The sequence below is a fragment of the Tiliqua scincoides genome, chromosome 10 (assembly GCF_035046505.1).
Source record: "Tiliqua scincoides isolate rTilSci1 chromosome 10, rTilSci1.hap2, whole genome shotgun sequence".
Classification (NCBI taxonomy): Eukaryota; Metazoa; Chordata; class Lepidosauria; order Squamata; family Scincidae; genus Tiliqua; species Tiliqua scincoides.
In genome coordinates, this window is record NC_089830.1 from 23,516,835 (window position 1) to 23,544,471 (window position 27,637).

At 48.4% G+C, this 27,637-nt stretch overlaps 2 protein-coding genes and 1 long non-coding RNA gene across 4 annotated transcripts; 1 reads left to right on the top strand and 2 right to left on the bottom strand.

Moving 5' to 3' along the window:
* Window positions 1–192: 192 nt before the first annotated feature.
* LOC136661204 (uncharacterized) lies at window positions 193–6,324 on the bottom strand. The gene is made up of 4 exons (XR_010794926.1): window positions 6,252–6,324; window positions 5,392–5,469; window positions 3,102–3,238; window positions 193–1,550 (listed from the first exon to the last, which is right to left on the bottom strand). It is a non-coding gene; the product is annotated as an uncharacterized lncRNA (long non-coding RNA).
* A 5,750-nt stretch (window positions 6,325–12,074) lies between these two features.
* Window positions 12,075–19,573, bottom strand: LOC136661200 (interferon-inducible GTPase 5-like). Of its 2 annotated transcripts, XM_066638248.1 has the most exons (3): window positions 19,490–19,573; window positions 18,387–18,539; window positions 12,075–14,531 (listed from the first exon to the last, which is right to left on the bottom strand). In XM_066638248.1, exon 3 carries the CDS (start codon window positions 14,516–14,518, stop codon window positions 13,310–13,312), a length of 1,209 nt encoding a protein of 402 aa, XP_066494345.1. In that variant the 5' UTR covers window positions 14,519–14,531; window positions 18,387–18,539; window positions 19,490–19,573; the 3' UTR covers window positions 12,075–13,309. The 2 variants fall into 2 exon arrangements, with proteins under 2 accessions (XP_066494345.1, XP_066494344.1); XM_066638247.1 differs by lacking the exon at window positions 19,490–19,573 and having other exon boundaries at window positions 18,387–18,776.
* A 2,373-nt stretch (window positions 19,574–21,946) lies between these two features.
* On the top strand, window positions 21,947–24,772 carry LOC136661201 (interferon-inducible GTPase 5-like). Its single transcript, XM_066638249.1, has 2 exons — window positions 21,947–22,041; window positions 23,047–24,772. The coding sequence occupies exon 2, from the start codon at window positions 23,048–23,050 to the stop codon at window positions 24,218–24,220; it is 1,173 nt and encodes a 390-aa protein (XP_066494346.1). The 5' UTR covers window positions 21,947–22,041; window position 23,047; the 3' UTR covers window positions 24,221–24,772.
* Window positions 24,773–27,637: the final 2,865 nt, after the last annotated feature.

The following is a 27,637-nucleotide window of genomic DNA, read 5'->3' on the forward strand; positions in this document are numbered from 1 at the left end:
AACCACCTTTCAGAGCGCGATACCAGAGTCTTTCGAAACTGAAGGTTGCCAACACTGTTGTCTAATACCACTGCATAGTGTACATTGTGGTTAAACTATTGATACTATGACAGAAAGAGACGTGTTTTTGAAACTCTTACAACAAAATGAATAAAGACTGAAATATTCAGAAAAAACACAAAATTGCTCAAATTCTGTTATATACATTGTAATTAATTTATGGACTTTGTTCCCATAAGAAGCGGTAATGGTCATCAGCTGGGATGGCTTCAGAAGGGGGGGGGGTGAACCATTTTGTGGAGAACACATCTGTGGGTGGTTACTAGTCATGTTTTGTAGAGAAACCACTTCCAAGATCAGGGGCAGTGAGCCTCTGGGTGGGAGAGGGTTCTGCCTTCATCTCCTTCTTGTGGCCTTCCAAATGGTGGGCCACTGTGGGAGGGGCAGATGCTGGACTGGGTGGGCCTTTGGCTTGTCCTAGCAGGACTATTCTGTAACCGGCTCCTCCATCTCCTAGCACAGGGTTGTTCAAACTTTTTGACAGGAGGGCCACATCATCTCTCTGACACTGTGTTGGGGGCCAGGGGAAAAAAGCATTAATTTACATTTCAAATTCGAATAAATTTACATAAATGAATATATTAGATGTAACTGAATGAATGAATGAATGAATGAATGAAGGTCTTGCAATAGCTCAAGGCCTATAAAACGTCTTGCACAAAGCAAGGGCAGCCTTTCCTTTGCTGCCGCTGCTGTATCACAGACATGAAACAGCAAGCAATGGAGGGAACCCTCATCCCACAGCTCGCTCGAGAGGTTGAACAGTTGGCCGTCACACTGAGAGCAGTTGCATCAGGCCAGTGTGGGCTCCAGCAAGTCTCCAGAGGCTCATTGGAGACTCAGGGCTCGCTGAGGGCCGGATTGGGAGTCCTCGAGGGCCGCAAGTGGCCCCAGGGCCGGGGTTTGGGCACCCCTTTCCTAGCACACAACCTTACCCATTTATGCACAGTTGAGCTGCTTAGTTCCCTCTCCCCAACAGCATAGCCCCCCCCTACAGCCCCAGAAGATTCAACAGCAGGCACAGCAGAAAGAGCTGCACCAATATAACATCAAGATAATGAAAATTAAAAGTGCAATTCCCCCTGGCCCAGAGATCTCGAACCTGAAGTGCCAGCCATGCAGCCCTGAATGGTATTCCACGATAGACCTTTGTACAGCAGGAATTTGGGAATAAGGTATTGGCTGCAGGTCTGGTTGGGCAGACACAAATGCAGAGCCTTGTGTGGAGGAGGTGTTCAGCTTGCTGTCACTGGGTTGGGATGGAGAACGAGGAGGCTGTCCTGTCGAGGCTCCCAACTCGAGCAACCTGTCCTCCGGAAGAAGGGCCCCTCTCATTTTCTGCAGAAGTCTGGCCAGGGTGCTGGTGTTGGATTCATTCTGCATTTGTGGCTTGCATTTGGGTGTTCCCGAAGAGCTGCAATGCCTGCTTTGCATATCTCGCAAGGGTGCTATTGTGCGGTCTTCTGCAGGAGCTGTGGGAGGCAAAGTTGCTGCAAGGAGAAGTCAGACTTGCGTCAGGCACTCAGAACACCACATCCGGCTACCCCAAAACCAACGAACCGTCTTGTGGAATCTTGAAGGGGAACACTTGCTTTGTAGTGTAGGATTACTGTCTGCTTTATCTGATGCAGGAAGCACTGTCTGCCCCTGCTAACTGGGCTAAGAGGCACCCATTAGGTGGACAGCTTTTTTATATTTAGTAAGGGGTGAAAAATTGTCCCTATTTCCAGGGCAGAGCCAAGTCCTGGCAACGCTGCACCTCCTTACCTGGTAATGTGGTGGACTCTGCTTCTCCCACTCCTGGATTTCAAAAGGAAGAGGGGAATAGAGCAGATGAGGAAGTGTGGAGGGGCAGAGAGTGGTGGGCTAGAGCATCTCTGACACTCTAGCTTACCACTCTTTTCTCTTCCACTCTATCTCTTCCACTTATCACTCTTTCTTTTGCAATCCAGAAGGTCGGAGGAGGAGGAGGAGTAACAGCAGTAGAGGCAATGGCGATGCACCTATCCTACTGCTGCCTGTGGCCACTGCCTCAACTGGATGGGCCAGCTTTGTCTGGGTGGGCCAGCACCGCATCTCTTGCAGTGCCTGTTTCCTAATGCCTCTTGGGGCCTAATCCTAAAGGCCCATCGTGAGCTCCAGTGCTGGCACTAGGTGTTGTAAACGTGCTTTACGACACATTTAGGGCACCCTTGGAGAAAGGTGCTAGTCCCTGTGCTGGAAGGCTGCTGCCCGGAGGAAGGAAAGACCACTGGGTGGTAGTGCGGGCTTTTAGGGTGGAGTGAGGAACTGGCCTGGGAGGGGGTGGGACCCACTGGATCTTATTCTCTGTGTTGGGCTGGAAAGCAAAAGGCAAAACAGCCAGTGCAGACTTGAGAAGCCCCACTGTGGGGGCCTGTACCTTTATTGGGGGGGGGGGTTGCAAAGTGATATAGAAGCAGTTTTAACAGACATGCACAATCCAGGGAAAGGCTGTAGCTCAGTGATGAGTGCACGCTTTTTATACGGATGATCTTAGGTTCAATCCCCACCATCTCCAGGTAGGGTAGAGAACAAAATCCTCTCTATAAAATTCTATAATCTGTAATACTTCCAAAATCCTGAAGAGCTGCTGTTGGCCAGTGTTGGACAATACTAAGGTAGATAGACCGAGGCTTTGACTCAGGCTGGCAGCCTCCTAGGTTCCTACTGATAAATACCTTTAGTTAACAATAATACATGTAAAGCAGTGGGACTTTGAAATGCAAAAAAAGGTGTCTTCTGTGATGCTTAAGCACCAAACTAAAGTGACATGAAATTTGTCCTAGTCTAACATGAGGTTTGCTTTGAAGGTGGTAGTTGTGTGGATCCAGATCACGATTGGGGCTGTGTGTTTAACCCTTTACTCCCATGGTGCCTTTCTATCCCAAATCCCCACAGACAGGCTCCAGAAAGGGAGCCCTGAGAAGTTGTTGCAGAAACCAAACTCTGTTTCCAGGTCATTTGAGGACACACACAATAATCTTTAGGGCTAACAGTTATTTGAAGGGCTAGAGACTCACCATTGTCGTTTTGAGCTCTGACCATGGCCGAAAAGCTCAGGAAGATGCAGAGGAAAAGTGGAGGGGGCATGGCAGCAGAAATATCAAAATGCAGAACCCCTGTCCGGACACCTCAAAACGATGATGGTGGCAATGACCTGAAGAAGAGAAAGAGAGCCACAGAGTGCCTTTGTGCCATGGAAGCTGGAAATAACCATATAAAGGACTTCCTTGCAGTTAACACAGTCTTGTCTTATTTTAAGAGTCTTGTGGAGAGCCTCTAAGTGACAACAGAATTGGTAGTGGTTGGAACCCCCGCCCCACTTATGATGACCCTCACCCCAACAATTAGGATTTTCAGAGAAGATTCTGTGCCCCAGTGACCATCCTTTAAGGGAGCTCATTTGGTGCTCGGGGTTCTGGATGGAGGGATCTCCTTCCCCACCAAGGCACAGCAAATCCCCCCTTTTCCAAATTTGGAAAATCGGAGAAAGTCAATTGGTTGAATACCTGTTGTTGAACCATTTTATTATGCTGCTGTTTCAGAACATCATGTAGTCAAATTGTATTAACAGCAGACCCCAAAACAACAGGGTCAGAAGCCCAGTTAGCAGACCGTAGTATCTTGTGAGGAAACGTCTTATGAAGACATTCCTGGTGTGTGAAAGTTTACAACCATTGTAGATAACTAGAAGTGCAGTCTCTGCCCGCCCCTTGTGCAGAGAGGAGCCCCATGATTTAAGACAGGAGTTTTTAAATGCATTTGTTTTTTTGTTTTTTTTTTTGGGGGGGGGGGGGCTTGCAAGCATACTTTCCTTGAGATTAGACTTTCTTTTTTTTAAAAGTAGATTCAGGTCAATGAGTGAATAAAACAACATTCATACAGAGTCTTCACCTATCAAATGTTTATGCCTAATAAAGGTTTTGTTGACTGTTGAAAACAACATTCCCAAAAATGCAAGATGGATTCCCTCCCCCCCCCCAATGTTAGTAAGGCTACTGAAATTGACAAGACACACAGCCCAATCCTAGGCACGTCTACTCAGAAGTAAGTCCCACTAGAGTCAATGGTGCGTGCTCCCAGGAAAGTGTGTATAGGATTGGGCTGTCTGTCAATAACTTCTTCTATCAGCAAGTCTCAAGCACGTTGAGACTTCGGCTTTTATAGATCTCTTTCCAAACTGAACATTTCAAAATTCTGTTCTAATGGTCGGATTGCAGCCTAATTTTCCAGATTTCTGGGAAATTGCATTCAGAATCTCACAGGGGATGAATCTTGAATAAATCAGATCTTCAGTTTGATCTGGTAAGGTGGCTGCTTGTAACAAGATTCACCTGTCCCTCCTGCCCCAATATCTTACCAGGCAGTCGCCTCTAAGAATCCAGTGATGTGGATTTTGTACGTCAGGTGAGAGAGATGCAGTGACTCTCCAGATCTGCCCTGTGTCTGTTCTCTGTCCAGTTATTTAGTGTCTTCTGTGAGATATTCTATATCACTAGAGGTGGAGTTTTGCTACTTAGCAATGGTTTCCTACTGGCTGATTTCCCAAAACTGCAAGCAGGAAATGGAGGAATATTTTTCACAATTTCCCCCTGTGGTAGTCTTGCTTCTTTCATATCCTGTGCTGGCCAACTCGCTTTTAATTGCATTCAAAGGCAATTAAAACTAGATCTTGGGTCTGTTTGTGTTAATGGCTCATCTTACTAAAGTCTAGCAACTGTTTGTTCTTGGGATAGGAACCAACAGTTTGCAACTCAAGACCCATCTCATCAATGGGGCTTGCACAAATTCCACCTTAGGCGTATCCCTCTCTGTTTCATAACTTGAAGGCTCGCATTTCTCATCTGCAAGGCATTTGAAGTCATCCACCTTGGCTTTGAATGCACCTTGGATTGTAGGCTACGTTCAATCAGAGTGGGCCACCCAGTCCCAAACTTCCTGATGCTGCAGGTACAGCAGCGCCAAAATGGCCGCCACTGTATCCTATGGGGCCAAGGAAGCCACCAGAGGTCTCCTCCGGGGAAAGGGACATTCATCCCCTCACCTCCACGTATAGTCCAAGCCCCCTCAATGCGTTACTTGAGTCTGCACCAGCGAAATTGGTGGCACAGACTTCAGAAGCCCTGTGTCGGGCTTCCGAGCTCAACATAGAGCATAGGATCCAGCGGAGGAGACCTTGGCTGGTCCCACCTCCGTCCTGGGCTGCTCATTCTCTCTGTTCCATACTCCTCCAACTAAGAATGCCTCCCCTGCCCTCCTGCAATCCTCCCCATCTCCCCGTGCCTACCAGGGTGGAAGGGGATGCATTACCTGGTCACCGGCAGCAAGAAAGATGGGGATGGAACCATGTTCTGTGAGGAACAGTTAAGAGAGTTTCTTATGATCAGCCTGGAGAAGAGAAGACTGTCTTGAGATATTTGGAGAGCCGTCGTCATGTAGAAGAAGGAGTAGACTAACATTGCAATCCCATGCATATTTACTCAGAGGTAACATCCCCTGGATAAGGGATGCCTGTCCGCAGACTTACCTGGAGGCTAGCAGCAGGGAAGCTCACAAACCTGAAGGCAACCTGTGCAGGTGCTTGTCAGGGCTTGCCTCATCTAGGAGAAGCAAGCACCCAGGGACATACCTGGGAGAGCAGGAAGGGGAGGGGGAAGTCCAGCTGATGGGGAAGCTCCAACAGAGCCTCCTTGCTTGTAATGATAAAGTTTTGGGGGAAATAGCTGAGGGACAGGAGGAGGTCCTGGGATGCGTCTTGAATGCCCAAAGTGGAGAAGGAGGTAGGGTGCCTCAACCCCCTTCCCAGCCCGGCTCTGAGGCAGCACTAAGGGTTCTGTATGCCCCCCCCAGTGTTTTTCTGCCCCCACAGTTTCCCATTCCTGAAGAAGACACAGTCCGTCAGTCGTGTGGGCCTCTCGCTGCAGGACATCAGGGCTGTGATATTTCCTGTGAGCAGCAGCACCCCCCCCCCCAACTGAATAAGTCTTCCTAAGTAGCTTGACTCTTCCGAGTCTTGGAAGGGAATGGTTCTTTGAGCCTTTATGGACAAGTGCAACAAGCAGCCTGTGAAAAATGCCTGGCATTGACTGCACAGCCCCAAAGAGAGAACATCACAAAGTTGGCTGCAGTAACTAGTGATGTCCAGTAGGAGGAGCCAAATCACTACTAACCTGTGGTTCCAAAATTTAAGTGGGTCATGACCCCCCTGCGTCCTCCTCAGCTGGTTGCTGCTATCTTGGAACTGGCAAAATGCTGACCTTCTGCACTCACTGGAGGGTAAGTGGATTTGCTTCCGTGGATCAGTATCTGGTTCCGGTGGCAGACCAGGCAAAACAGACCCAAGTACCCTTGATCTTAAGGAAGCTGGTCTGATGCTGTCATCAAACCTGATTGGATGAGGGGAAACAACCCAGCCATGCCATCCCACCACTTTTTCCTAGACAGGTGAGCTGGGCTGCTTGCTTGGTGGGCACATGCCAATCTCAGCAGCCGGAGGGGCTGGCTAGGTGCCTGGGGAAGTCCCTTTTGTCCCTGGGGAAGTCCAGACAAAGGAATCCACCTTCTGTGTATGTTCTTTTTTGGGAGATGGGTTTTCACAAAAAGAACCTCAGTGGAGCATCTCCAAACAATGGCTGCTACAGGTGAGATGCCAGGTGAAAGTTGGGTTCCTCTGATACCCTGGTGGATATGCTGACCAGTAGAAAAGACACAGGCTGGAACTGTGACTGAAGCACATCAAACGGTTTATTGATTTACTGGAGAGACAGCAAGGAAATGTGCTTATGGGAACTAAGGACCTAATCCTGTCCAACTTTCCAGTGATGATGCAGTCACAATGCAGCCCAAAGGTAGGGGAACAAACATTCCCTTGCCTTGAGGAGGCCTCCCTGACTGCCACCCACCCTACTGCAGAATCCAATGCAAGCCCCTTTGGCACAGCTGCATCCGAACTGGAAAGCTGAATAGGATTGGGCCCTATATAAGAGTGAAATTGACTAAGCAATCAGTATAAAATAATCAAAACCCCCAGGCCTACCACAGGCTGCTGCTGAGGTATCTGTTCATTTTGATTGTTGTTATTAACACAATGTTAAACATATGTAACAGGATCAAAACGTGTACACCTGTGGGCTGGGCAGAAATGGGTTAAGAATATTAATATATATGGGTTTTCAGCGTGAAGTACCCTTCACAAAGCCATTGTTTACATTCCTAAATAATGAAGCGCCAGGATGGTGTGTAGTGGTTTGGGAGCTGGACAAGACCTGGAAGAACCAGGTTCAAATCCCCACACAGCCATGAAGCTTCCAGGGCAACCCTGGCCAGTCAGTCTCACTTAACCTCACAGGGTTGTTGTGAGGACAAAAGGAGGGGAGGAACTACCACCCTGAGCTCCTTTGAGGAAGGGTGGTACAAAAATGTGAAAAATAAATAAGTTTATGGTAACCTTGAAGTTTCTGCCCAACTTAAATGCCCAGCCTTTTTAAAATAATTTGCACAACTGGGATTGCCTAAAACAAAATGGTGGCCATTCAGGTATATAACTCTAACCTGTCCAGTGTGGGCAAAAAAGATTTTTTAACTCTAACCTGTCCAGTGTGGGCAAAAAAGACTTTTAAAAGCCCCAGGACCTTCGTTATACACCTTCTTTGAAGGTTCAGCTGGTTTAATTACTTCCTTTGGATCCCTGCTGAAGGATTACAATGGCCTCTTACAATTACCTCCTCTGTCCTCATGATGGGGGATCTTTAATGGAGGAGTTTCTCTCTTTTAAAAACAGCAAATAGTATTGTAAACTAGACCTGATCCAAGTTCCCCACTGCATACTGAACAGCCTCTTCTTGTGGCTTCTGTTCCTATTTAAACAGGAAGTATTTAAACATCAGTGCTACAGGAAAGCATTTTGATCAAGAAGGTAGTTTCAGCCACCAGCTTGTGAGCCTCACTTGAACTTCCTCTACTAAAGTTCACTGAGGCTGTTGGCCAGAAATGTCTCCCTGGCTTTCAGTGCTGGCTATATATGACACCTACTCTATGTCTTTCCCTGAGAACTGACCCCTTCTGTCCAAACCTGCATCTCCAATGTCCTGCTTGATATTCTTGCTTGGGTGCTTCATTGTTGCCCCAAGCTCAACATGTCCCAAACCGAATTTCTCATCTTTCTTACCAAGACCTCATTTCCTTGCACAAGAGATGGACAACCCGACTTGAATTTGTTCTGGCTGTGCCCAAAAGTGGTCTGAAATACTCCCCCCCCCCAAAAAAAAAAAAAAAAAAAATCTGGGAATAACTTGGATAGTTAGCTAAGCCAATCTGGAATGGCTCAGAGGCTTTTATTTCCTCTCTCCCTGCCTCTTTCCTGCCCTCTCTTTCCTGTTGCTCTGAGCCTCTTCCCTGCTGGTCTTTCACTGGTTCATCTTACAGCCCAATCCTATCCACACTTTCCTGGGAGTAAGCTCCACTGACTCTAATAGGACTTACTTCTGAGTGTACAAGCATAGGATTGGGCTGTTAGTTCTTACATCCATTCCTATTAAGGTTATTCAACCAGACCCACAGTTTGAGAAACCCTGCTCCAGGGCATTCAAGGGTCAGGGATTCAGCATCCAATGTAAGTCACTCTGGACATCTCGGAAGTTGGTGTTCAGCTTTGCTGTCTACATTTGCCCCTACCTCTGGAGCGGCAATCCTATACACACTTTCCTGGGAGAACACAATGGCACTTTTGAGTAGTCACACAGATGGTTGCACTCTGTTTTTCCCTGACTGCAAACCCAGTTTGTCTTTTCCCTATTACTTCTTTTTAATATAATACTCTTACTTTTCAAAACTTACTTGCCCGTTCCTTTCTGTCCATGCAAAGAGCTACTTCCTTGTGCCCCTGGCTGACTGCTCCAGGCTATCACAATCCTGGTCATGGGTCAGTGTTGAGGATTGCTGATCCTGCTTAAAAAGGGGCTTTAGATAGATTTGGGCTGCTAATTTTGTGACTTGACCCAGTGGGGGTGGCGTTGCTTTAGTTATAGGAAGGATGTGCTCAAATCACTAAGCTCAAGATGTGAGTTGTGTCACAAGTTATTGACCCCTTGGCTTGTAAGGGAAGTGTGCACCGGTCACGACTTGACTTGAAAAATTTCAAGTCTTTTGAGTTGCGAGTCTAAGGGCGCAATCCTAACCCCTTATGGCAGTGCTTCTCAGCACTGGCATAGCGGTGCCAATGGGACATGTGCTGCATCCTGCAGTTGGTTGTCACTCATGGAGGCCTCCTCAGTGTAAGGGAATGTTTGTTCCCTTACATTGGAGCTGCTTTGCCCTTATGTCAGTGCTGGAAAGCACTGACATAAGGGGTTAGGATGGCACCCTAAGTCATTTCAAGTCACAAGTCTTGAGTCACATTTCACAGAAAAAGGGAGGTGGTAAGAACATAAGAACATAAGAACAGCCCCACTGGATCAGGCCATAGGCCCATCTAGTCCAGCTTCCTGTATCTCACAGCGGCCCACCAAATGCCCCAGGGAGCACACCAGGTAACAAGAGACCTCATCCTGGTGCTCTCCCCTACATCTGGCATTCTGACTTAACCCATTCCTAAAATCAGGAGGTTGCGCATACACATCATCGCTTGTACCCCATAATGGATTTTTCCTCCAGAAACTCGTCCAATCCCCTTTTAAAGGCGTCTAGGCTAGATGCCAGCACCACATCCTGTGGCAAGGAGTTCCACAGACCGACCACGCGCTGAGTAAAGAAATATTTTCTTTTGTCTGTCCTAACCCGCCCAACACTCAATTTTAGTGGATGTCCCCTGGTTCTGGTATTATGTGAGAGTGTAAAGAGCATCTCCCTATCCACTCTGTCCATCCCCTGCATAATTTTGTATGTCTCAATCATGTCCCCCCTCAAGCGTCGCTTTTCTAGGCTGAAGAGGCCCAAACGCCGTAGCCTTTCCTCATAAGGAAGGTGCCCCAGCCCAGGAATCATCTTAGTCGCTCTCTTTTGCACCTTTTCCATTTCCACTATGTCTTTTTTGAGATGCGGCGACCAGAACTGGACACAATACTCCAGGTGTGGCCTTACCATAGATTTGTACAATGGCATTATAATACTAACCGTTTTGTTCTCAATACCCTTCCTAATGATCCCAAGCATAGAATTGGCCTTCTTCACTGCCACCGCACATTGGGTCGACACTTTCATCGACCTGTCCACCACCACCCCAAGATCTCTCTCCTGATCTGTCACAGACAGCTCAGAACCCATCAGCCTATATGTGAAGTTTTGATTTTTTGCCCCAATGTGCATGACTTTACACTTACTGACATTGAAGCGCATCTGCCATTTTGCTGCCCATTCTGCCAGTCTGGAGAGATCCTTCTGGAGCACTTGACGTAGTAGGACTCAACTTGAGTCACACTCAAGTCACTGCTTTCGAGCACTCAAGTCAACTTGAGTCCTGGTTGTTACTGCTCACACTTGACTTGCAACTCACGGGCAGTGCCTTGAAAAGTCACTATGGACTCATAGTGGTGGTAGGGTATGTGTGTGTGTGGGGGAGGAGAGTTGTCATTTAACATCCCCCTGATGTTCCCATCCCATCTGCATTCCAGTCAGCTATTCCCTGGCTTGCCTGCCTTCTTTTGCCCCTCACTGGCTTGTGCAGGAAAAAAAAACAGAGCCCCTTCCCCCATGTACTGGCTGTTCCCTCCTTCTGGTCTCTCCCCCAGCCTTGTGCAGCCAAAACAACAACAACAACAACCCTGAAGCCTTCTTCCTTCCCTCAACTCCTCTGCCTCTGCCACTTGGAACCTAGCCGCCACCACATCTGCTGCCTTCCTTCAGAATGCCTGCTTCCTGATCACCCAAGAGGTGTCATGGCACAATAGGGAAGCAGTACAAAAAATAAGCAAGAACACACACACACACACACACACACACACAACTTAAAAGACAGGGATTCAAAGTCATTTTGAGTCCATAGTGACTTTTCAAGGCACTGCCCGTGAGTTGCAAGTCAAGTGTGAGCAGTAACAACCAGGACTCAAGTTGACTTGAGTGCTCGAAAGCAGTGACTTGAGTGTGACTCAAGTTGAGTCCTACTACGTCAAGTGCCCATCCCTGGTTCTAAGGACCAAGTGGGACCATGAAATGGGCCAAAACCTAGAGGAGACAGGAGGGCTTATTTGTCCTCACTCACCACAGTTTTTATCCTGATCAAATATCACCCTTTCCCTGCTCCCATGAGCACTTTTTATAAATGCAACATAAACTTCCTTTGGAATCTAATTGTTATTTTTGTTTTTCCTTATTGCAATTTGTTGCAAAGATTCTAGGAATGTGAGGAGTGTTCTAGAGAACATGATAGTCTGTACCATGTAGGGCAGGGCTGGCCCAGGTCCCCCCTGAGGCAGCATGCACATCTTGCCCAACTATGTGACAACCTCTGCTCCTCCCACTCTCCAATGCTCTAGCTCAGCACTCCCCTCCCCTCACATTCCTGCTTCCTTTTCTAGTCCAGGGTGTGGAGGAGGAGGAAAAGCAGTGAAAGCAAGTACATGGACACAGGTGGGTGCCCCCATCTGTCAGCTACTCAAGAGAGCCACTTCTGTTGACATCGTGGATGGGTTAACTCCGACGAGATGTTAACCAGGTCTTTTGGGCTTCCTCACCCCCCACTTTGATCATGTGCAAGAGTTCCCCGTAGGTGAGCATCACAAGGTAAATCTGAGCCTGGAGGCCAAGCAGGACACTTTTAGGGAACCTTGAGAAAAAGTTAGAGAACATTTTCATCAGGAACCCTGATAGATGTTTGAGAAACCCCCAAGTTCTCTTGAACTTGGAGTTTTTCACCATTTCTGTCTGCCCAGTTGAGACTTACATTTCATCCCATCCCTAGGGGATACCTACCTCAGCAGCTTGCAGAGGGTTTTTTCCTCTAGAAAGCCTGGTTTGCAGGATCTTTTTGGACCCAGAAGGAGTAAACTCTGACCACCAGCTGCAATGCAATCAAGCCCTGGTTTATTTTGCTTGCATGCATCCAAAATTAGGACACTCAATAGCAGGGATTGATTTATGTTACCCCTGAAGCAGAGATACAATTGTAGGAATATAAGCAGTGAAAATAATCTATGTTTCTACTACTGTACGTAACTAGTGGGCTGTGTGCCTCACAAACTAAGATGTTGCATTTCTTATCATAAACTCCCCAGTTTGCCTACTGACCCTCTAAGGCAGGGGTGTCCAAAGTTTTTGGCAGGAGGGCCACATCATCTCTCTGACACTGTGTAGGGGGCCAGGGAAAAAGGAGAATTAATTTACATTTAAAATTTGAATACATTTACGTAAGTATACATAAATGAATATATTAAAGATGAACTTATATGAATGAATGAAGGTCTTGCAATAGCTCAAGGCCTATAAAAGGCCTTGCACAAAGCAAGGCTGGCCTTTCCTTTGCTGCCGCTACTGCATCACGGATGTGAAACAGCAAGCAGTGGAGGGAGCCCTCATCCCACAGCTCACGCAAGATGTCGAACAGTCGCCCTCACGCTGAGAGCAGTTGCATTGGGCCAGTGTGGGCTTCAACAAATCTCCGGAGGGCCAGAGGCTCATTGGAGACTGGGGGCTCCCTGAGGGCTGCATTGAGAGGCCTCGAGGGCCGCATGTGGCCCCAGGGCCGGAGTTTGGGCAACCCTGCTCTAAGGCTTCAATCCTGCACACTTGTTTCTCTAGGAGAAAATCTCATGGAATTGAATGGGCCCACCTTGTGAGTAGACATGCACAGGATTGCTCTCTGAGATGGACTTTGCAGTTCGTCAAGCCTTCCCCACAGAATGAAGTGTGTGTCCCTTTGGTACAGTGTGGGAAAGTAGGTTAGGATTGGGCTGCTAACCCACTGAACACTGTGGGACTTACATCTGAGTAAACATGCACAGAATTGTCAGTAAGAGCCTGAGCTGCAACACAGAAGCCCCCTGTTGGAATGTCACTTCCGCCATTAACTCTTGAGAGGTGGTCATAGGCGAGTCAATCCCTCTCAGCTTCAGCCTTCCCCAGTTGTATGATGATGATGATGATGATGATGATGATATTTGCCAGTAGAGTTAAGAAGAAAAACTTGCATTTAGAAATTCAATTTTTTTTTTTTTTGGCCTAAGTTTGAGTTTTGGTTTTTTGTCTTCTGCACATCGATATATGGTGGACCTCTCTTTCCAGGTGGATGTACAGATATTTACTTAGGACACTTTTTGCTCAGCTCAACAACTTTAGCGATCACATTCTCAGTATCTTCCACAACATCCTTCAGAAAGCTCTTCAGCATGCAGAATGTGGTGACAAAAGACAGTCCCGCACCAGCTAAGGAGCCGAGCACTGGTATGACAGCCAAAGCTGTTTTAAGCACTGTTAATGTCGCCCACGGTTCTGTCACCAACAAAATATTGATAGTAAACTCTGTTGTGATCTCACCAGCCTGTGAAGACTTTTTGATAACAGCCTTTAACTCATCAACAGGCTTGCCAATGACCTTTGCAAACTTTTGTAGGGAACCTTCATCCAAGCCAAAGACATGGCAGATCTGTTTCATTGCAGCCTCCAGGATGGCAAGATCGCAATCAAAAGAGAGGCCTGGTACAGGAACTGCCCCAAAAGCAGAAGACTTGAGAGCTTTTTTCCATATGAGACTCTCCATCGCAGCCTTTTTCTTTTCCAAGACTTCTTTTAAGTACATTGGCAGGGCCATAATTAACACCTGTCTCTTGAGGTTATCCAAGTCCTTCTCTATGGCCTTTTGCAGGAGGGAGAAGTCATGCACCCCCAGATTCGAGTTGGATATTAGAAAAACCTTTGAAGAAGACTCTCCTGTTTTCCTCAAATTTTCGCAGCAATAATTCCTTATCTTCTCCAGGGTTGCCTTCTCATCAAAGCCCTGTTTCCTTCTTTCACAATCTAAACTAAAATCTATTTTGGTGCGCACAAAGTAGAACTTCCTTTTCCTTTTCCGAATTTCACGGGCCAGGTCGGCGTCATGTACAGTGAAGCGATCACCAGAAACGATGATGAAGAAATCATACTGGCTAAAATTCACCCTCTCTAGGTATTCATCTGGTTTGAACTCAGGTGTCCCAGTTCCTGGGAGATCCCATACGATGACATTAGAGAACGCAGGATGTGGATATCCCACATGTTCCATTGTTGTTTCTACCGGTCCGGTTTTAGCCGCTCCCTCTTCATCATCTCTCACACCCCGCAAGGCATTGACCAGGGATGATTTCCCAGTACCCGACAGCCCTGTGATGGCAATGTTGAGTGTGGTATTTTCTAGTAATGCCAACTCTTGTTGAACTTGAACTGCCACATCTAGGAGAGACTTTTCTTTCAAAGCAGTCTTCAGTTCAGCAAGTTCCTTTTCTATAATTTCTTGTGATATCGTGTTTCCCATCGCACTCTATGATCTGAAAATGCAAAAATAATATTGTGATATGAAGTTATGCTAGATAATGGCCAAGTGACTCTTTGTTTTGACAAGATGGATTTAGCCATTTTGGAAAATTGGATCCCTGTAGATTATCTCCACCAAAGGTGATCCCTTACAAAATGCCCACTCTGCCAGAGGAAGAGAGGATAGCTAGTATCATGCCTATCTTTAAAAAAGGAGGGAGAGGGGACCCAGGAAATTACAGGCTGGTTAACCTCACATCTCTTCCTCCTAAAAAAGGAGGAAAAGGGACTAGCAGAGCTCCGTTTCACCAGATCCCGAGTCCCGTGTCGATCCACGCAGCCTGACACAGGACTCCTTGATTCTGCGCCAGCTCAAGAGCTGCCATAGAATCGAGTAGCCCCATTGTGGGGCTACGTCCCTTACCTGGGGGAAGGGAACAAGTGTCCCCTTTTCCTGAGGAGCTGCTACAGGCTGCCCACCATGCATTGGATGCCATGGTAGCCTTTTTGGCACCATGGCAGCCAGCCTCGTGTGCTGGGTAGCTCAGGATTGGACTGCCCAACCCTATCAACATATGCTGTATGTTGGTCTTGCTGGTCTTGCTGACACACAGCAGGTGCCCAGGCAACCCACAAGTACCACCAGACACCATCTCAAGTACCACTGGTGGTGCCCATACCACTGGTCGGAAAAACGCTGACATAGAATATTATGTTGTGAGAATCTTCTTGTTGTCCTACGTGAGTGTTATCCTCAAAGGCTCAGACTTTGCAAAGAAGATTTGCTGTTCGGTCTTCCCTGTTCATTTTGGTTTTATATGGTATATGGTTTTATATGGCATATTATATATTTATATATGGCATATTTTATATTTTTATATGGCATATTTTATATTTATATGGTTTTATATGGTATATTTACAAATGTGGTAAAGAACTGGCCATGGGTCACCAGGTCTCTCTGCTCTGAGAAAGTGCAGGCTGTGACTGAATAACCCCAGAAATATCTTTTTGGAGCAGAATGCAAGAGCTATCTGGAGGGAGGGAAAGGGGAGATAAAAGGAGACTTAGAGATGGCAGAGAAATTAAATGAGTTCTTTGCATCTGTCTTCACGGCAGAAGACCTCGGGCAGATACCGCTGCCCGAACGGCCCCTCCTGACCGAGGAGTTAAGTCAGATAGAGGTTAAAAGAGAAGATGTTTCAGACCTCATTGATAAATTAAAGATCAATAAGTCACCGGGCCCTGATGGCATCCACCCAAGGGTTATTAAGGAATTGAAGAATGAAGTTGCAGATCTCTTGACTAAGATATGCAACTTGTCCCTCAAAACGGCCACGGTGCCAGAAGATTGGAGGATAGCAAATGTCACGCCTATTTTTAAAAAGGGAAAGAGGGGGGACCCGGGAAACTATAGGCCGGTCAGCCTAACATCCATACCAGGTAAGATGGTGGAATGCCTCATCAAAGATAGGATCTCAAAACACATAGACGAACAGGCCTTGCTGAGGGAGAGTCAGCATGGCTTCTGTAAGGGTAAGTCTTGCCTCACGAACCTTATAGAATTCTTTGAAAAGGTCAACAGGCATGTGGATGCGGGAGAACCCGTGGACATTATATATCTGGACTTTCAGAAGGCGTTTGACACGGTCCCTCACCAAAGGCTACTGAAAAAACTCCACAGTCAGGGAATTAGAGGACAGGTCCTCTCGTGGACTGAGAACTGGTTGGAGGCCAGGAAGCAGAGAGTGGGTGTCAATGGGCAATTTTCACAATGGAGAGAGGTGAAAAGTGGTGTGCCCCAAGGATCTGTCCTGGGACCGGTGCTTTTCAACCTCTTCATAAATGACCTGGAGACAGGGTTGAGCAGTGAAGTGGCTAAGTTAGCAGACGACACCAAACATTCCCGAGTGGTAAAGACCAGAAGTGATTGTGAGGAGCTCCAGAAGGATCTCTCCAGACTGGCAGAATGGCAGCAAAATGGCAGATGCGCTTCAATGTCAGTAAGTGTAAAGTCATGCACAATGGGGCAAAAAATCAAAACTTTAGATATAGGCTGATGGGTTCTGAGCTGTCTGTGACAGATCAGGAGAGAGATCTTGGGGTGGTGGTGGACAGGTCGATGAAAGTGTCGACCCAATGTGCGGCGGCAGTGAAGAAGGCCAATTCTATGCTTGGGATCATTAGGAAGGGTATTGAGAACAAAACGGCTAGTATTATAATGCCGTTGTACAAATCTATGGTAAGGCCACACCTGGAGTATTGTGTCCAGTTCTGGTCGCTGCATCTCAAAAAAGACATAGTGGAAATGGAAAAGGTGAAAAAGAGAGCGACTAAGATGATTACGGGGCTGGGGCACCTTCCTTATGAGGAAAGGCTACGGCATTTGGGCCTCTTCAGCCTAGAAAAGAGACGCTTGAGGGGGGACATGATTGAGACATACAAAATTATGCAGGGAATGGACAGAGTGGATAGGGAGATGCTCTTTACACTCTCACATAATACCAGAACCAGGGGACATCCACTAAAATTGAGTGTTGGGCGGGTTAGGACAGACAAAAGAAAATATTTCTTTACTCAGCGTGTGGTCGGTCTGTGGAACTTCTTGCCACAGGATGTGGTGACGGCATCTGGCCTGGACGCCTTTAAAAGGGGATTGGACAAGTTTCTGGAGGAAAAATCCATTACGGGGTACAAGCCATGATGTGTATGCGCAACCTCCTGATTTTAGAAATGAGTTATGTCAGAATGCCAGATGCAGGGGAGGGCACCAGGATGAGGTCTCTTGTTATCTGTTGTGCTCCCTGGGGCATTTGGTGGGCCGCTGTGAGATACAGGAAGCTGGACTAGATGGGCCTATGGCCTGATCCAGTGGGGCTGTTCTTATGTTCTTAAACTACAATTCCCAGGAGGCCTTGCAGGTCTCTTGTTATCTGGTGTGCTCCCTGGGGCATTTCGTGGGCCGCTGTGAGATACAGGAAGCTGGACTAGATGGGCCTATGGCCTCATCCAGTGGGGCTGTTCTTATGTTCTTAAACTACAATTCCCAGGAGGCCTTGCAGGTCTCTTGTTATCTGGTGTGCTCCCTGGGGCATTTGGTGGGCCGCTGTGAGATACAGGAAGCTGGACTAGATGGGCCTATGGCCTGATCCAGTGGGGCTGTTCTTATGTTCTTATGTTCTTATGCTGCAAAGCATACAAGTTCACACTGGATTGAGAAGGGAAGGGAGCCACAACCCCTCTTAGCCATCACTCGCTTCACTGTTATCTACCCTCATTCCCCTTGTGTGGCTTGTCCCTTTTCTACTTGGTTTTGTCTTCTTAAAATGCAGTGGTGCAAATGCCTGGTCTGGACTAGGAATGTGCTGCAATGGAGGGAAGATCTAATGCCCAGTGGCACCAAGGTGGGCTTCCTTCCCTGGGGGCCATCTGGATTGGGAGGGTGACAGAAGTATTAAAGCCTCCCTATGCCCTGCCACAGTCTTGGTCCAGCTTCTCCTTTGCTCTGATGGGAATACCAAGAAGCAACTGCAACAGATGCCCTGAAGGCCTTTGCTCTTCTGCTGTCGGACTTTAGATGTGGCAAACAGCAATTCATTGCTCCTGGCTCTCCGTTGGCTGCCCCCTCCCTCAAGGGAAAACAGAAGTGGCACCCCAGCAGTGACCCAGACCTGCTTTTCAAACACACAAAGGGCCGGAAGGGGGACAGCTCTCCTGATGTGGCTGAAGCTTCTCACAGCAGAACTCTCACATAGAGCATAGTCAGTGCATGGAAAAAGCTCATCTGCGCAAGAATCACACAAGCAGCCAGTGACAGGCAGGAAAGACAGAACACATTAAGGCAGATATCAGGAGAGAGAGTGACTTACCGTTACAGGGAAGGTGAGGACTGCTCTGTGGAGCTGAAGGGGCAGCCTCTGATCCGATAGTCCAGGTAGTTGGCTGCAGAAAGGGTGCTTTTCTTTCCTCGCTCCTGACTAACCTCCCTTGTCTTTCCTGGTGACCAAGAGTGCCTTCAGTCTCTAATGAAAGAGAAAGTAATTCTCCTCATCAGGAAGTCCCAGCCAACACTCTTCTCTGGCCCACCCATCAGGGACTGGATGTTCTGAGCAGTCTCCAGGATTCACCTTTGTGGAAATTTGCTGCAAAAAGCCACTATTTTTCCATTCCGTGAACAGTCACAGGTTGTGCTGTTGCTGCTGCAAATAAAGATCACCAGGACATCAGCTCTTGTCAAGCCGGTGGTGGGAGGGTTTATTCACAACTACATTTTCTTATTATGCAAGTAGCCTTTGCTACCCCCTCTCCACATCCTCTCACCCCAGGAGGGGAAGCCAGGAAAACAGAGGTGCATTGCAAAGAATGGAAGGATATGACAGGGCTCTAGGGAGCTGTTTGTATATACTTATGAAGACCAAACAGAAGCAGCCTTCCTGTTTTTTTTTTCTTTTTATGAAACAAACCAGTTTAGTATAAACTTATCACTACTGTAACCAAGTTTGCCTAGCACTGGAGAAAATGTTCCCAGACATTTCAGCAGAAATGGGGAGTACAGGGGCCCCCTGAGGTTCCTGTTCCTGCCAACCTGCCCAGAGGAAAAGGGATCCCCGCCTCCATTTTGCTGTATCATTTGGTCCTTAATGGGAACCAAGTGGAAATGATGACCGGAGTACCTGTTGGACAGACACCATGGCAGCCTAATGCTGAGCTGCTGACTGAGGTTCAAGCTTCCAGTCCCTGGTGAGGTAGGGAATAGGAACTTCCTCAAGCATTGCCTGGTAATAAGAAGATGTGGAGCAGAAACTCCATCCTATTTTCAGATTTTTTTTTTCTTGGCCCCATAGGATGGTTAAAGCTGGAGGAAAAGTCCATTGCAGCTTACGTGTCATGATGCTGTGTGCAACCTCTGGGTTTTAGAAGTAGTTTATCTCCAAATGCTAGATGCACAGGAGTGGCCAGAGAGTACATGCACCTTGTTGTCCTGTGTGCTCCCTGAGGCATCTGGTGGATCACTGTGTGAGAGAGGAAGCTGGACTAGATGGGCCCTTGGCCTGATGCAGCACGGCTTTTCTTATGTTCTTAAACTATAACTTGAGGTTTATAAGAAAGAGAAACCCAAACTACGGGAGGAAGGTTTCGCTTTCTCAAAAATCAGCTGCTTGGTGAGCATTCCGCTTCCTCCTCTAGCAGTTGGAGTCCCTCCTAGGCTGGCTCAACTCCAGCTACACCAGCGGAACAACCACTCCTTCCAAGCAGAGACCTCCAGTGTCTCTTCCCCTCTGGCACATAAGTTGTCAAAGGTGTTTCTTCAATGAACTGTGTTGCTGACCATTCCTCATCCTCTCCAGAGCTAACAGGCTGGAGCATGTCTTCTCCCTTTGTAAAGGACAGGGACTCCAACCATTGCTGCTACTTGCCAAGCTCACCTTGGAGCCCTTCAGGCTGCAGCCTTGCCACACAAGGCAGAAACATCATCACCCACAGAGTGCCAATGCAGTGCTCCTAGAGGCAGAGGCTGCTTATCCCCTTCCTGAGAGGTTCCCCCCTCCCCCGAGGCAACAAGAAGACAGGGCTGGCAGTCCTTTTTGCATGTGGTCCTGCCAAAGCTGATCCATTTTCTTCCTGTGAGAAGAGCTGCCTTCCGGGATTGTGGAGTCCTAGTGAGCTGCCTGGTAGGGTGGGCTCTTCACTACCCCAATGCCGATTTTTGGGTAAGACCATGTGCCTTGACCTAGGGAGAGAGAAGACAGGCCCGTGGGACTGGTGCAACTTCCAGGCCAATCTTGAAGACTGGCTGCCTCTAGGGAACCCCATTTCTGTTTAGTAAAAACCAGAAGGAGGGGGCAGGGTGGCGGTGGGAGCAAAGGTTGGGTGAAGATGTCCAGGATTGGCAGCATTGTCGTGCGCTGTTTCCTATCCTTCTTCCCGAGCCCAATCCAGTGACATGGGGCAACCTGGTCTTTCACCAGTTATGTAACTGGCACAGGTTGGCGTTGCCCCACTTTGTTTGCTGGGGCTTATACCGGGGCAAAAGGACAAAGGTCCCTTTATCCCACAGAGACCTCCAGCACGCAAAATTTCCATGCAGGATGCAGCTGCACTGGCACCCCACCGCTACGCAAGGATTTGTACTGGATTGGGCTACCCACCTGCTCATCTGCCGTCCTTCTCTTCCACTCCCATCCACTATCCAAGGTTACACCCCCCCCCCCCATGGCTGGGCCAGCCCTGACACAATCCTCCCTGCCGCTGATTCCATCAACTTTGCCATATTGTCAGATCCCCACATTCCTCCTCATCCTGCCAGAGTGACCCCCATCCCTGTTTCCCTTGATGTCAGGGAAACAGTTCAGCAGATCCATCAAAGGTGTATCTTTAGATCATGCATCTGGACAGAGGTAAAGCTTCCCTCTGCTTGGCGCTTATTGTAAGTCACCTTCCCAGACTCAGATGCACCACGGTCCTTCTGAGCAGCATTTTCCTTTCAGAACACCAAGCTGAAGAGCCCTGAGGAGTCACACCAGACTGGGCAGAACAAGGAAGTGCACTGCAGCTGTTGCAGGGCTGAGACGGAGCCCTGAATCAGGAACCCCCCGGTTTAAAATCGGTCTGTCTTGCAAACTCACTGGGACCTCTGAAACAACTGCTCCCTTTCACTCCCAGCTGCAGTGTGGGAATCGCAAAACGTCCCTACTCTGCAAGGTTGTTGTGAGCTCTCAAGGCTCATATTGCAAGCTCAGGGCAGGCTTAGCTGTGCTTTAGACCCATGTTTCTCAAACCATGGGTCGGGACCCACTAGATGGGTCGCGAGCCCATTTCAGGTGGTTCCCCATTCATTTCAATATTTTATTTTTAATATATTAGATTTGGTGCTACCATGGTCTGTGACTGTATGTGGGCTGTACTTTTAACAGGCTACTATGTATATGCTACTATGCTACAGGCTACTATGTATATCATACTCCTGGGTAAGTGTGAGTAGGATTGCAGCCTAGGATTTCCTGCTTGACAATGTCACTTCTAGCCATGCCATCACTTCCGGTGGGTCCCACATGTTAAAAAGTGGGTCCTGGTACTAAAAGTTTGAGAACCACTGCTTTAGACACAATTGCTAGGGGCTGTGGTTTTGTTTTCCGGAGTTGTTTTGTCTTGGATGTTAGAGCTCAGTCCTCCATCAGCTGCTTTGGAGCATCAGAAAAGATTCAACATAGCAGAGTCCCTTCTGGGACGGTATGTCAACCTCCCTCCCCCCCCCAGTGTGGACTTAATTCTGGCATCTCCACTTTGAGTCAATGGTCAATGATTCTTCCTTCTTGGGGCGCCCCCTGGTGGTCAACAGCAATCTGGCTCTTGCACTTGGAAGCCTCTGCAGGGCTCTCATTGGGCGAGCTGGTCCTTTCGCTTTCTCTGAGCTCTGCGTACAGGAAGAGAGGCAGAGCGAGGTCTCTTCCCCCGAGTCCAAGAGGGAAAGAGAGGCACAGAGAAGGCTGGAGAGCATCGATCCCCAGGGAGACACGCGTCAAGGTAAGCCACGTGCAAAAGGAGAAGATCTGGGGATTTCACTCCCACCCTGTGATGGGCAGCAGGTCCACGGTTGGTGGAGCTCCTGATTTTGGGGAGGGGGGAGGATTCAGGGTTTTCCTGCAAGGGGAATGCAATCAGATGTAGCTAGGCAGTGCTACTTACAGCCCAATCCCCTGCATGTCTACTCAGAAGTAAATCCACTGGGTTCAATAGGGCTTACTCCCTGGAAAGTGTGCGATTGCAGCTCCAGCAGGCGTGAGGCATGGAAGCAGGCAGGCTGGCTGTCAGCTCCACTGTTGGAGCCAGAATGGTTGCCGTTTCCTGGGGGGGGTGTGTGAGAGGGGGCTTCCCATCCTTTCCACGGGGGGGGGGGGGACTGTCCTGAGCAGTTTTGGGAGAAGCCTGGGGTGGGGGTGGGGTGAAGTAAGTGGAGATTTGGTGCCTGCCTGAAGCTCAGCCTGTTGGAGAAGGGCTGGGGGGGGAGGGGAGAAAGCAGAGGCATTGAAGAGGCAGCTCCTGAAACCAAACATGTTGGTCAGCAGAAGGAATGAAGGCAATGCCCTCCCTAGATACCGGCTCCCTTCCTCCCGCCCATCTCCAGTGCTGGACCTCTGGCTAAATCAGTCAGATGCAGTTTGAAATATGATAACCTGAAAAAGATTCCATCCAAACCAACAGGACTTAGTTTAGAAGGCAGCGTTGATGCAAAATGTTTTCTCTTTCAATGTCCGTCTGTCCGTCCGTCCGTCCGTCCGTCCTTCCTTCCTTCCTTCCTTCCTTCCTTCCTTCCTTCCATCCATCCATCCATCCATCCATCCATCATTGTTTTCCCTGCTGCTGCCCCTGATGTTTTGCTGCCCTTCCTCGCTTCTCTGTGTGGCAAGCAGTGTGAGAACGCAGATGGCACTCATGGCATCAGACAAGACGAGCTGTAGGAATCCTTAAAAAAAAAACAAAGTTCTTTTTCCTTTGACGTTAAGACTTTCCTGCTCCCTTTCTCTGCAGGATGGCAACAGCCCTGGCGATGGAAGGATTTAGGGCAGCCATTGATCAGGGGAACCTGAGCGAGGCCGTTTCTGCCGTCCAGGAGATCCCCCTGCAGTCTTTTCAGAACACCCCTCTCCACATTGCCGTGGTGGGAGAACCCGGCTCTGGGAAGTCCTCCTTCATCAACGCCATGCTGGGCCTGCAGGCAGACGACCCCGGGGCTGCTCAGACGGGCATCCAGTCCACGACTGCAGAGGTGAAAGATTATATCTACCCGCTGCTTCCCCAAGTCAGCCTTTGGGACATTCCAGGGAAGGGAGCACCTCCTTTTGACGGAGGCAGCCGTGTTCAGCAAGTAGATCTGAGCCGCTTTGACTTTTTCATCATCGTGGGCTACCAGCGTTTCCGGACCACCCACGCCGAGCTGGTCCACGAGATCCAGGACATGAGCAAGAGGTTCTACTTTGTGCGGACCAAGATAGACCTCGACCTGGAGGCCTCCAGGAGACAGCGACCTTCGGGCTACAGTGCAGAAAAGGTCCTCCAGCGCATCAAGGAGGACTGCAGAGAGGGCTTGTTGCGAGAAGGAGCCTTGGACCCCCAGATCTTCCTGGTATCCAACTGGGAAACGGACCGCTTTGATTTTCCCCTCCTCCAGGAACAGCTGAAGAAAGATCTCTTGATGCTGAAGAGACAAGCCTTCCTGCTTGGCCTGCCTAGGATCTCAGCCCCCTTCTGGGAAAGAAAAAAAGCCTCAGCCCAGATTGTGCCCCCAGCCCTTTGCTGTGGACTGGTTTCTGCCCTCCCAGTCCCGGGACTCTCCTTCCTGGCTGCCATGTTTCTGTTGGTGAAGTTCCGCTCTCGGTGCTACCGAGAATTTGGCCTGAGCAGACGCTCCCTTGAAGATCTTGCAGAGCGGATTGGAAAGCCGGTCTCGGTCCTGAAAGCAGCGATGACGTCCCTGTCCCTAAAACCAATGGTTTTGCTCAGGCTGTCGGACTTGGTGGGAGCCACGGTGATGGTGGTGGAGCACCGCTGGGGGCGTTTTCCCACCCTTGGCTGCCTGCTGTCAGGGGGCCTTTCATTGCTCTCTACCTACTTCATGCTGCAGAAATGTGTGTCGGGGATTGCTGAAGACGCCCAAAAGGTTTTGACCAAAGCTCTGGAGGTTGAAACGAAAAAGTCCGTTTAGCAGCAATTGAGCACCCAAGAAGTGTGACTGGGGCTCTGTGGGTTTTGGGGTTCTGCGGTCATCCTTTGCAAGTGGGGAATTTGGGTCCTGGGTACCCTCTTGTGCATTTTGAAAGAAAAAAAACAACAGTTTCTTTTAAAAATGAAACAGGCTTCTAGACCAGATGGCAGCAAAGACTGAAGACAGACTGTAGCTGCTCCAAGCTAAAGAAAATAAAATTCTGCATCATAGAAAAGACAAATTCTGCACCCTGCACCAATTTTGCCTAACCCCAATTATGTTCCACAATGCATTGCCCCCCACACCCAATAAAGACACAAGCCATCAACTGGCTTTAGAGGACTGAAAATTGGTTGAAACATTACTCAGTCTGTGGTGGTTTTGCAGAAATTTGATTAGGGTTTTAAAAAAATATTTTTTTTTTGTGCAGAACCTACAGAATCCTGACTATATATTTCTCCATCTAAGAAAAAAGCTATTTTTAATGGAGTTCAGATCTGTTAAGCTGCATTTGCTGTTTCCTTTGAAAATTAAAGTAGCCCTACCTTGCAACAGCTTCATAACCTCTATTTTGTCATTTTGACCATCCTGACCTTTCTGATGCCACCCAATCTCTTAAATGCTTCCTTTCCCCCCATTCTAGAAGTTTTTTCTGGAACCAAGAGACAGAGCTCTACAAAGATCTGTAAAATGGGGAGAGGGGGCAGAAAGAGAGTGACAGATATAGGAAAACACTGTGGGGTGCAGAGGGAAGAGGTGGGTGAGAGGAGAGAGCCAGTGAAACCTGTAGTCTTTTTGGATCCAAGAGATGGAACTGAACAAAGATCTGTAAAATGGGTAGAGGGGATAAAAGAGAGTGACAGAGATAGGAGGGCAGTATGGGGTGCAGAGAGAGGTGGGTGAGAGGAGCGGGCTAGTGAAACCTGTAGGTGGAGGCAAGAAGGGGCCGCTGAGAGATTATACATACACATCTACACAATATCCTGGAAAGGTATGTTAGCCTTATCAAGGATTTGAACCAAGACCATGCAGTACCCCAACCACTGCACCACACTTGTCTCTGCTTGGGTACTTTAGGAGCAAAGTACACAGCCCATGGAGCTGAACTTCCCACACACCTTTGAAAATCTTTTTAAGCACATTTGTGTACTGTCCCTGCCACTGGATAGGGAGGTGTCCACCAAATTGGGATGGATAAACTAGAAGAGTGGGCTAGGAAGCCAACTGTGATCAGGTACATCGACAGCCGCATTGCACCAGGATTGTGAAACTCTGGTGTTGTCGACTAGCGGCACAGAGGAACAGCTCTCTGCACTGGACAGAAAGGGACGGGCAAGTACATTATAAAAAGTAGGAGTGTATTATTAAAAAGGTAATGGTGGAAAAGGCAAACAGACAATCAGGGGAAAACACAGTGCAAAACAATGCATGTCTACTCAGAATTAGACATATGTTCAATGGGGCTTTCTCCCAGGAAAGTGTGTATAGGATTCCAGCTTTAGAGAGTTAGGGTAACATGAAAACAACAAAGCTTAACGCAAACTTTCTAGACTATTGTGGTGTCTAGTGTGACCTTGTGATGCTTCTCTTCTGTTCCATCCATGGCTCACCTTCCAGCCAGGGAGGGGCTGTGCCAGCCTTGGCCATGTTAACCCCACCCAGACTGGTGGTTCAAGGGCAGGAAACCTCAGGGCACGCATCAGATCTTGAGATTCATTTGATCTCCCTCCACTAAAGTTCACTGAGGCCAGAAATGTACCCATGGCTGTCAGTGCCATCTGCAGGCCAACGAAATGCTCCTTTCTCAAGAACTGTCTCCTTCTCTCCTTGGTTGGGCACTTCATTGTGATCTCCTCCTCAGTAGGTTCCGAAGTGAAGTTCTCATCTTTCCCCCTGAGCCCTCATCTTCTTGCACAAGAGTTTGTCCTGGAGCTGCTCAAAAATTACCTGAATTTTTCCCAACCCCTCACCCCAGAAGAACCAGGAAAAAACCTGTATAGTAAACCCAGCAAATCCAGGATAGAGACCTTCTTCCCTCTCTCATTGCCCCCCTCCCTCCCTCTCTTTCTTTTTGTTGCTCCACAACTTCCTCCCCAATGGTCTTTCATTGGCCTGTCTTAGGGCCCCACTCTATCCAACTTTCCAGCACCAATTTAGCCACATTGAAGCCCCAAGGAAAGGAAATAAACCTTCCCTCGCCTGAAGGAGGCATCAGCGACTGCACCCCCACCACAGTGCATGCCACATTGGTACTGCTGCATCAGCACTGGAAAGCTGGAGAGGATTAGGCCCTTAGTCCTGTCATCTGCATCCAGTAGTTTCTTACTAAGACTCACTCACTGGCAGCACCAGGTGTTTGGAGGCCCTGAAGCAAAGCCCTTAATGGAGCCCCATAATGAAGCTCAGCCATTGGGAACTGATTCCTTAAATACGAGATTTTTACTGGCCTCCAGTCAATTTCCAGCTCCAGCTCCTTACTTTGAGAGGCCTCTGTGGCTTCTCCCCTTCCTGCCTCTCAGTTGTCATATCACACTTGCTCAGTGACAGGTATATGAGCTTCCTCTTACCTCCCTCCCACCCCGCAACAGCCAATGCAACCGGGTTCAACAATGCTCCAAAAAGCCACCAGGGGCACCACCACTAAAAAGACCCTGGTCTGGGGTCCTGACACAGTTTTCAGGGGCTAAGCTCAGGGAGAGGAGTAAAAACTGGACACCTTGGTGGAGGAACTCAGCGACAGCACCAGGTGGTTGGAGCTAAGCCCTGGAGCAAACCACCAGGTGGTTGGAGCACAGTCATGGGAACTGATTCCTTAAATACTTTTACTAGCCTCCAGTCCGCTTCCAGATCCAGCTCCTTATTGGAGAGCCCTCTATGGCCTCTCCCCTTCCTACCTCTCCGTTGTCATATCACACTTGCTCAGTGACAGGTATATGAGCTTCTTCTTCCCTCCCTCCCTCCACCCCAAACAGCCAATGCGGGGGAATTCTGGGCTCATGCTGCGTATGCAAGGACTTGGGGACCCTCAATGCCCTGATTGAGGGCACCTTGACAGTAAGGCAGCGTCATAAGTTCCTTTGTTATGTGAGACATAGGAACATGAAAAACTCATGTCACCTTAGAGTTCAGATGAAGCAGGTTTTCTGGGCCGTGGTGAAGTTCAGTTTCACAACTAGATGGGAAACTACTGTCTCACTCACTGCGGTAGGTTAACACCAAGATCAAACTGAATGTACACCTCATTGCCTGATGGCCATGTTGTTCTTTGGCAAGAGAACACATTACACAGGAAGAATACCCCGTCCCCGTCTAGGCCAGGTTTTTGTAACTCGCATCCATCATCAGTGAGAGGGTCTTTTGCTCTGGGAGGGAAGGGGTTATAATTTGGAGAAAGCAGGACATTCTCGTTCGAAGCTT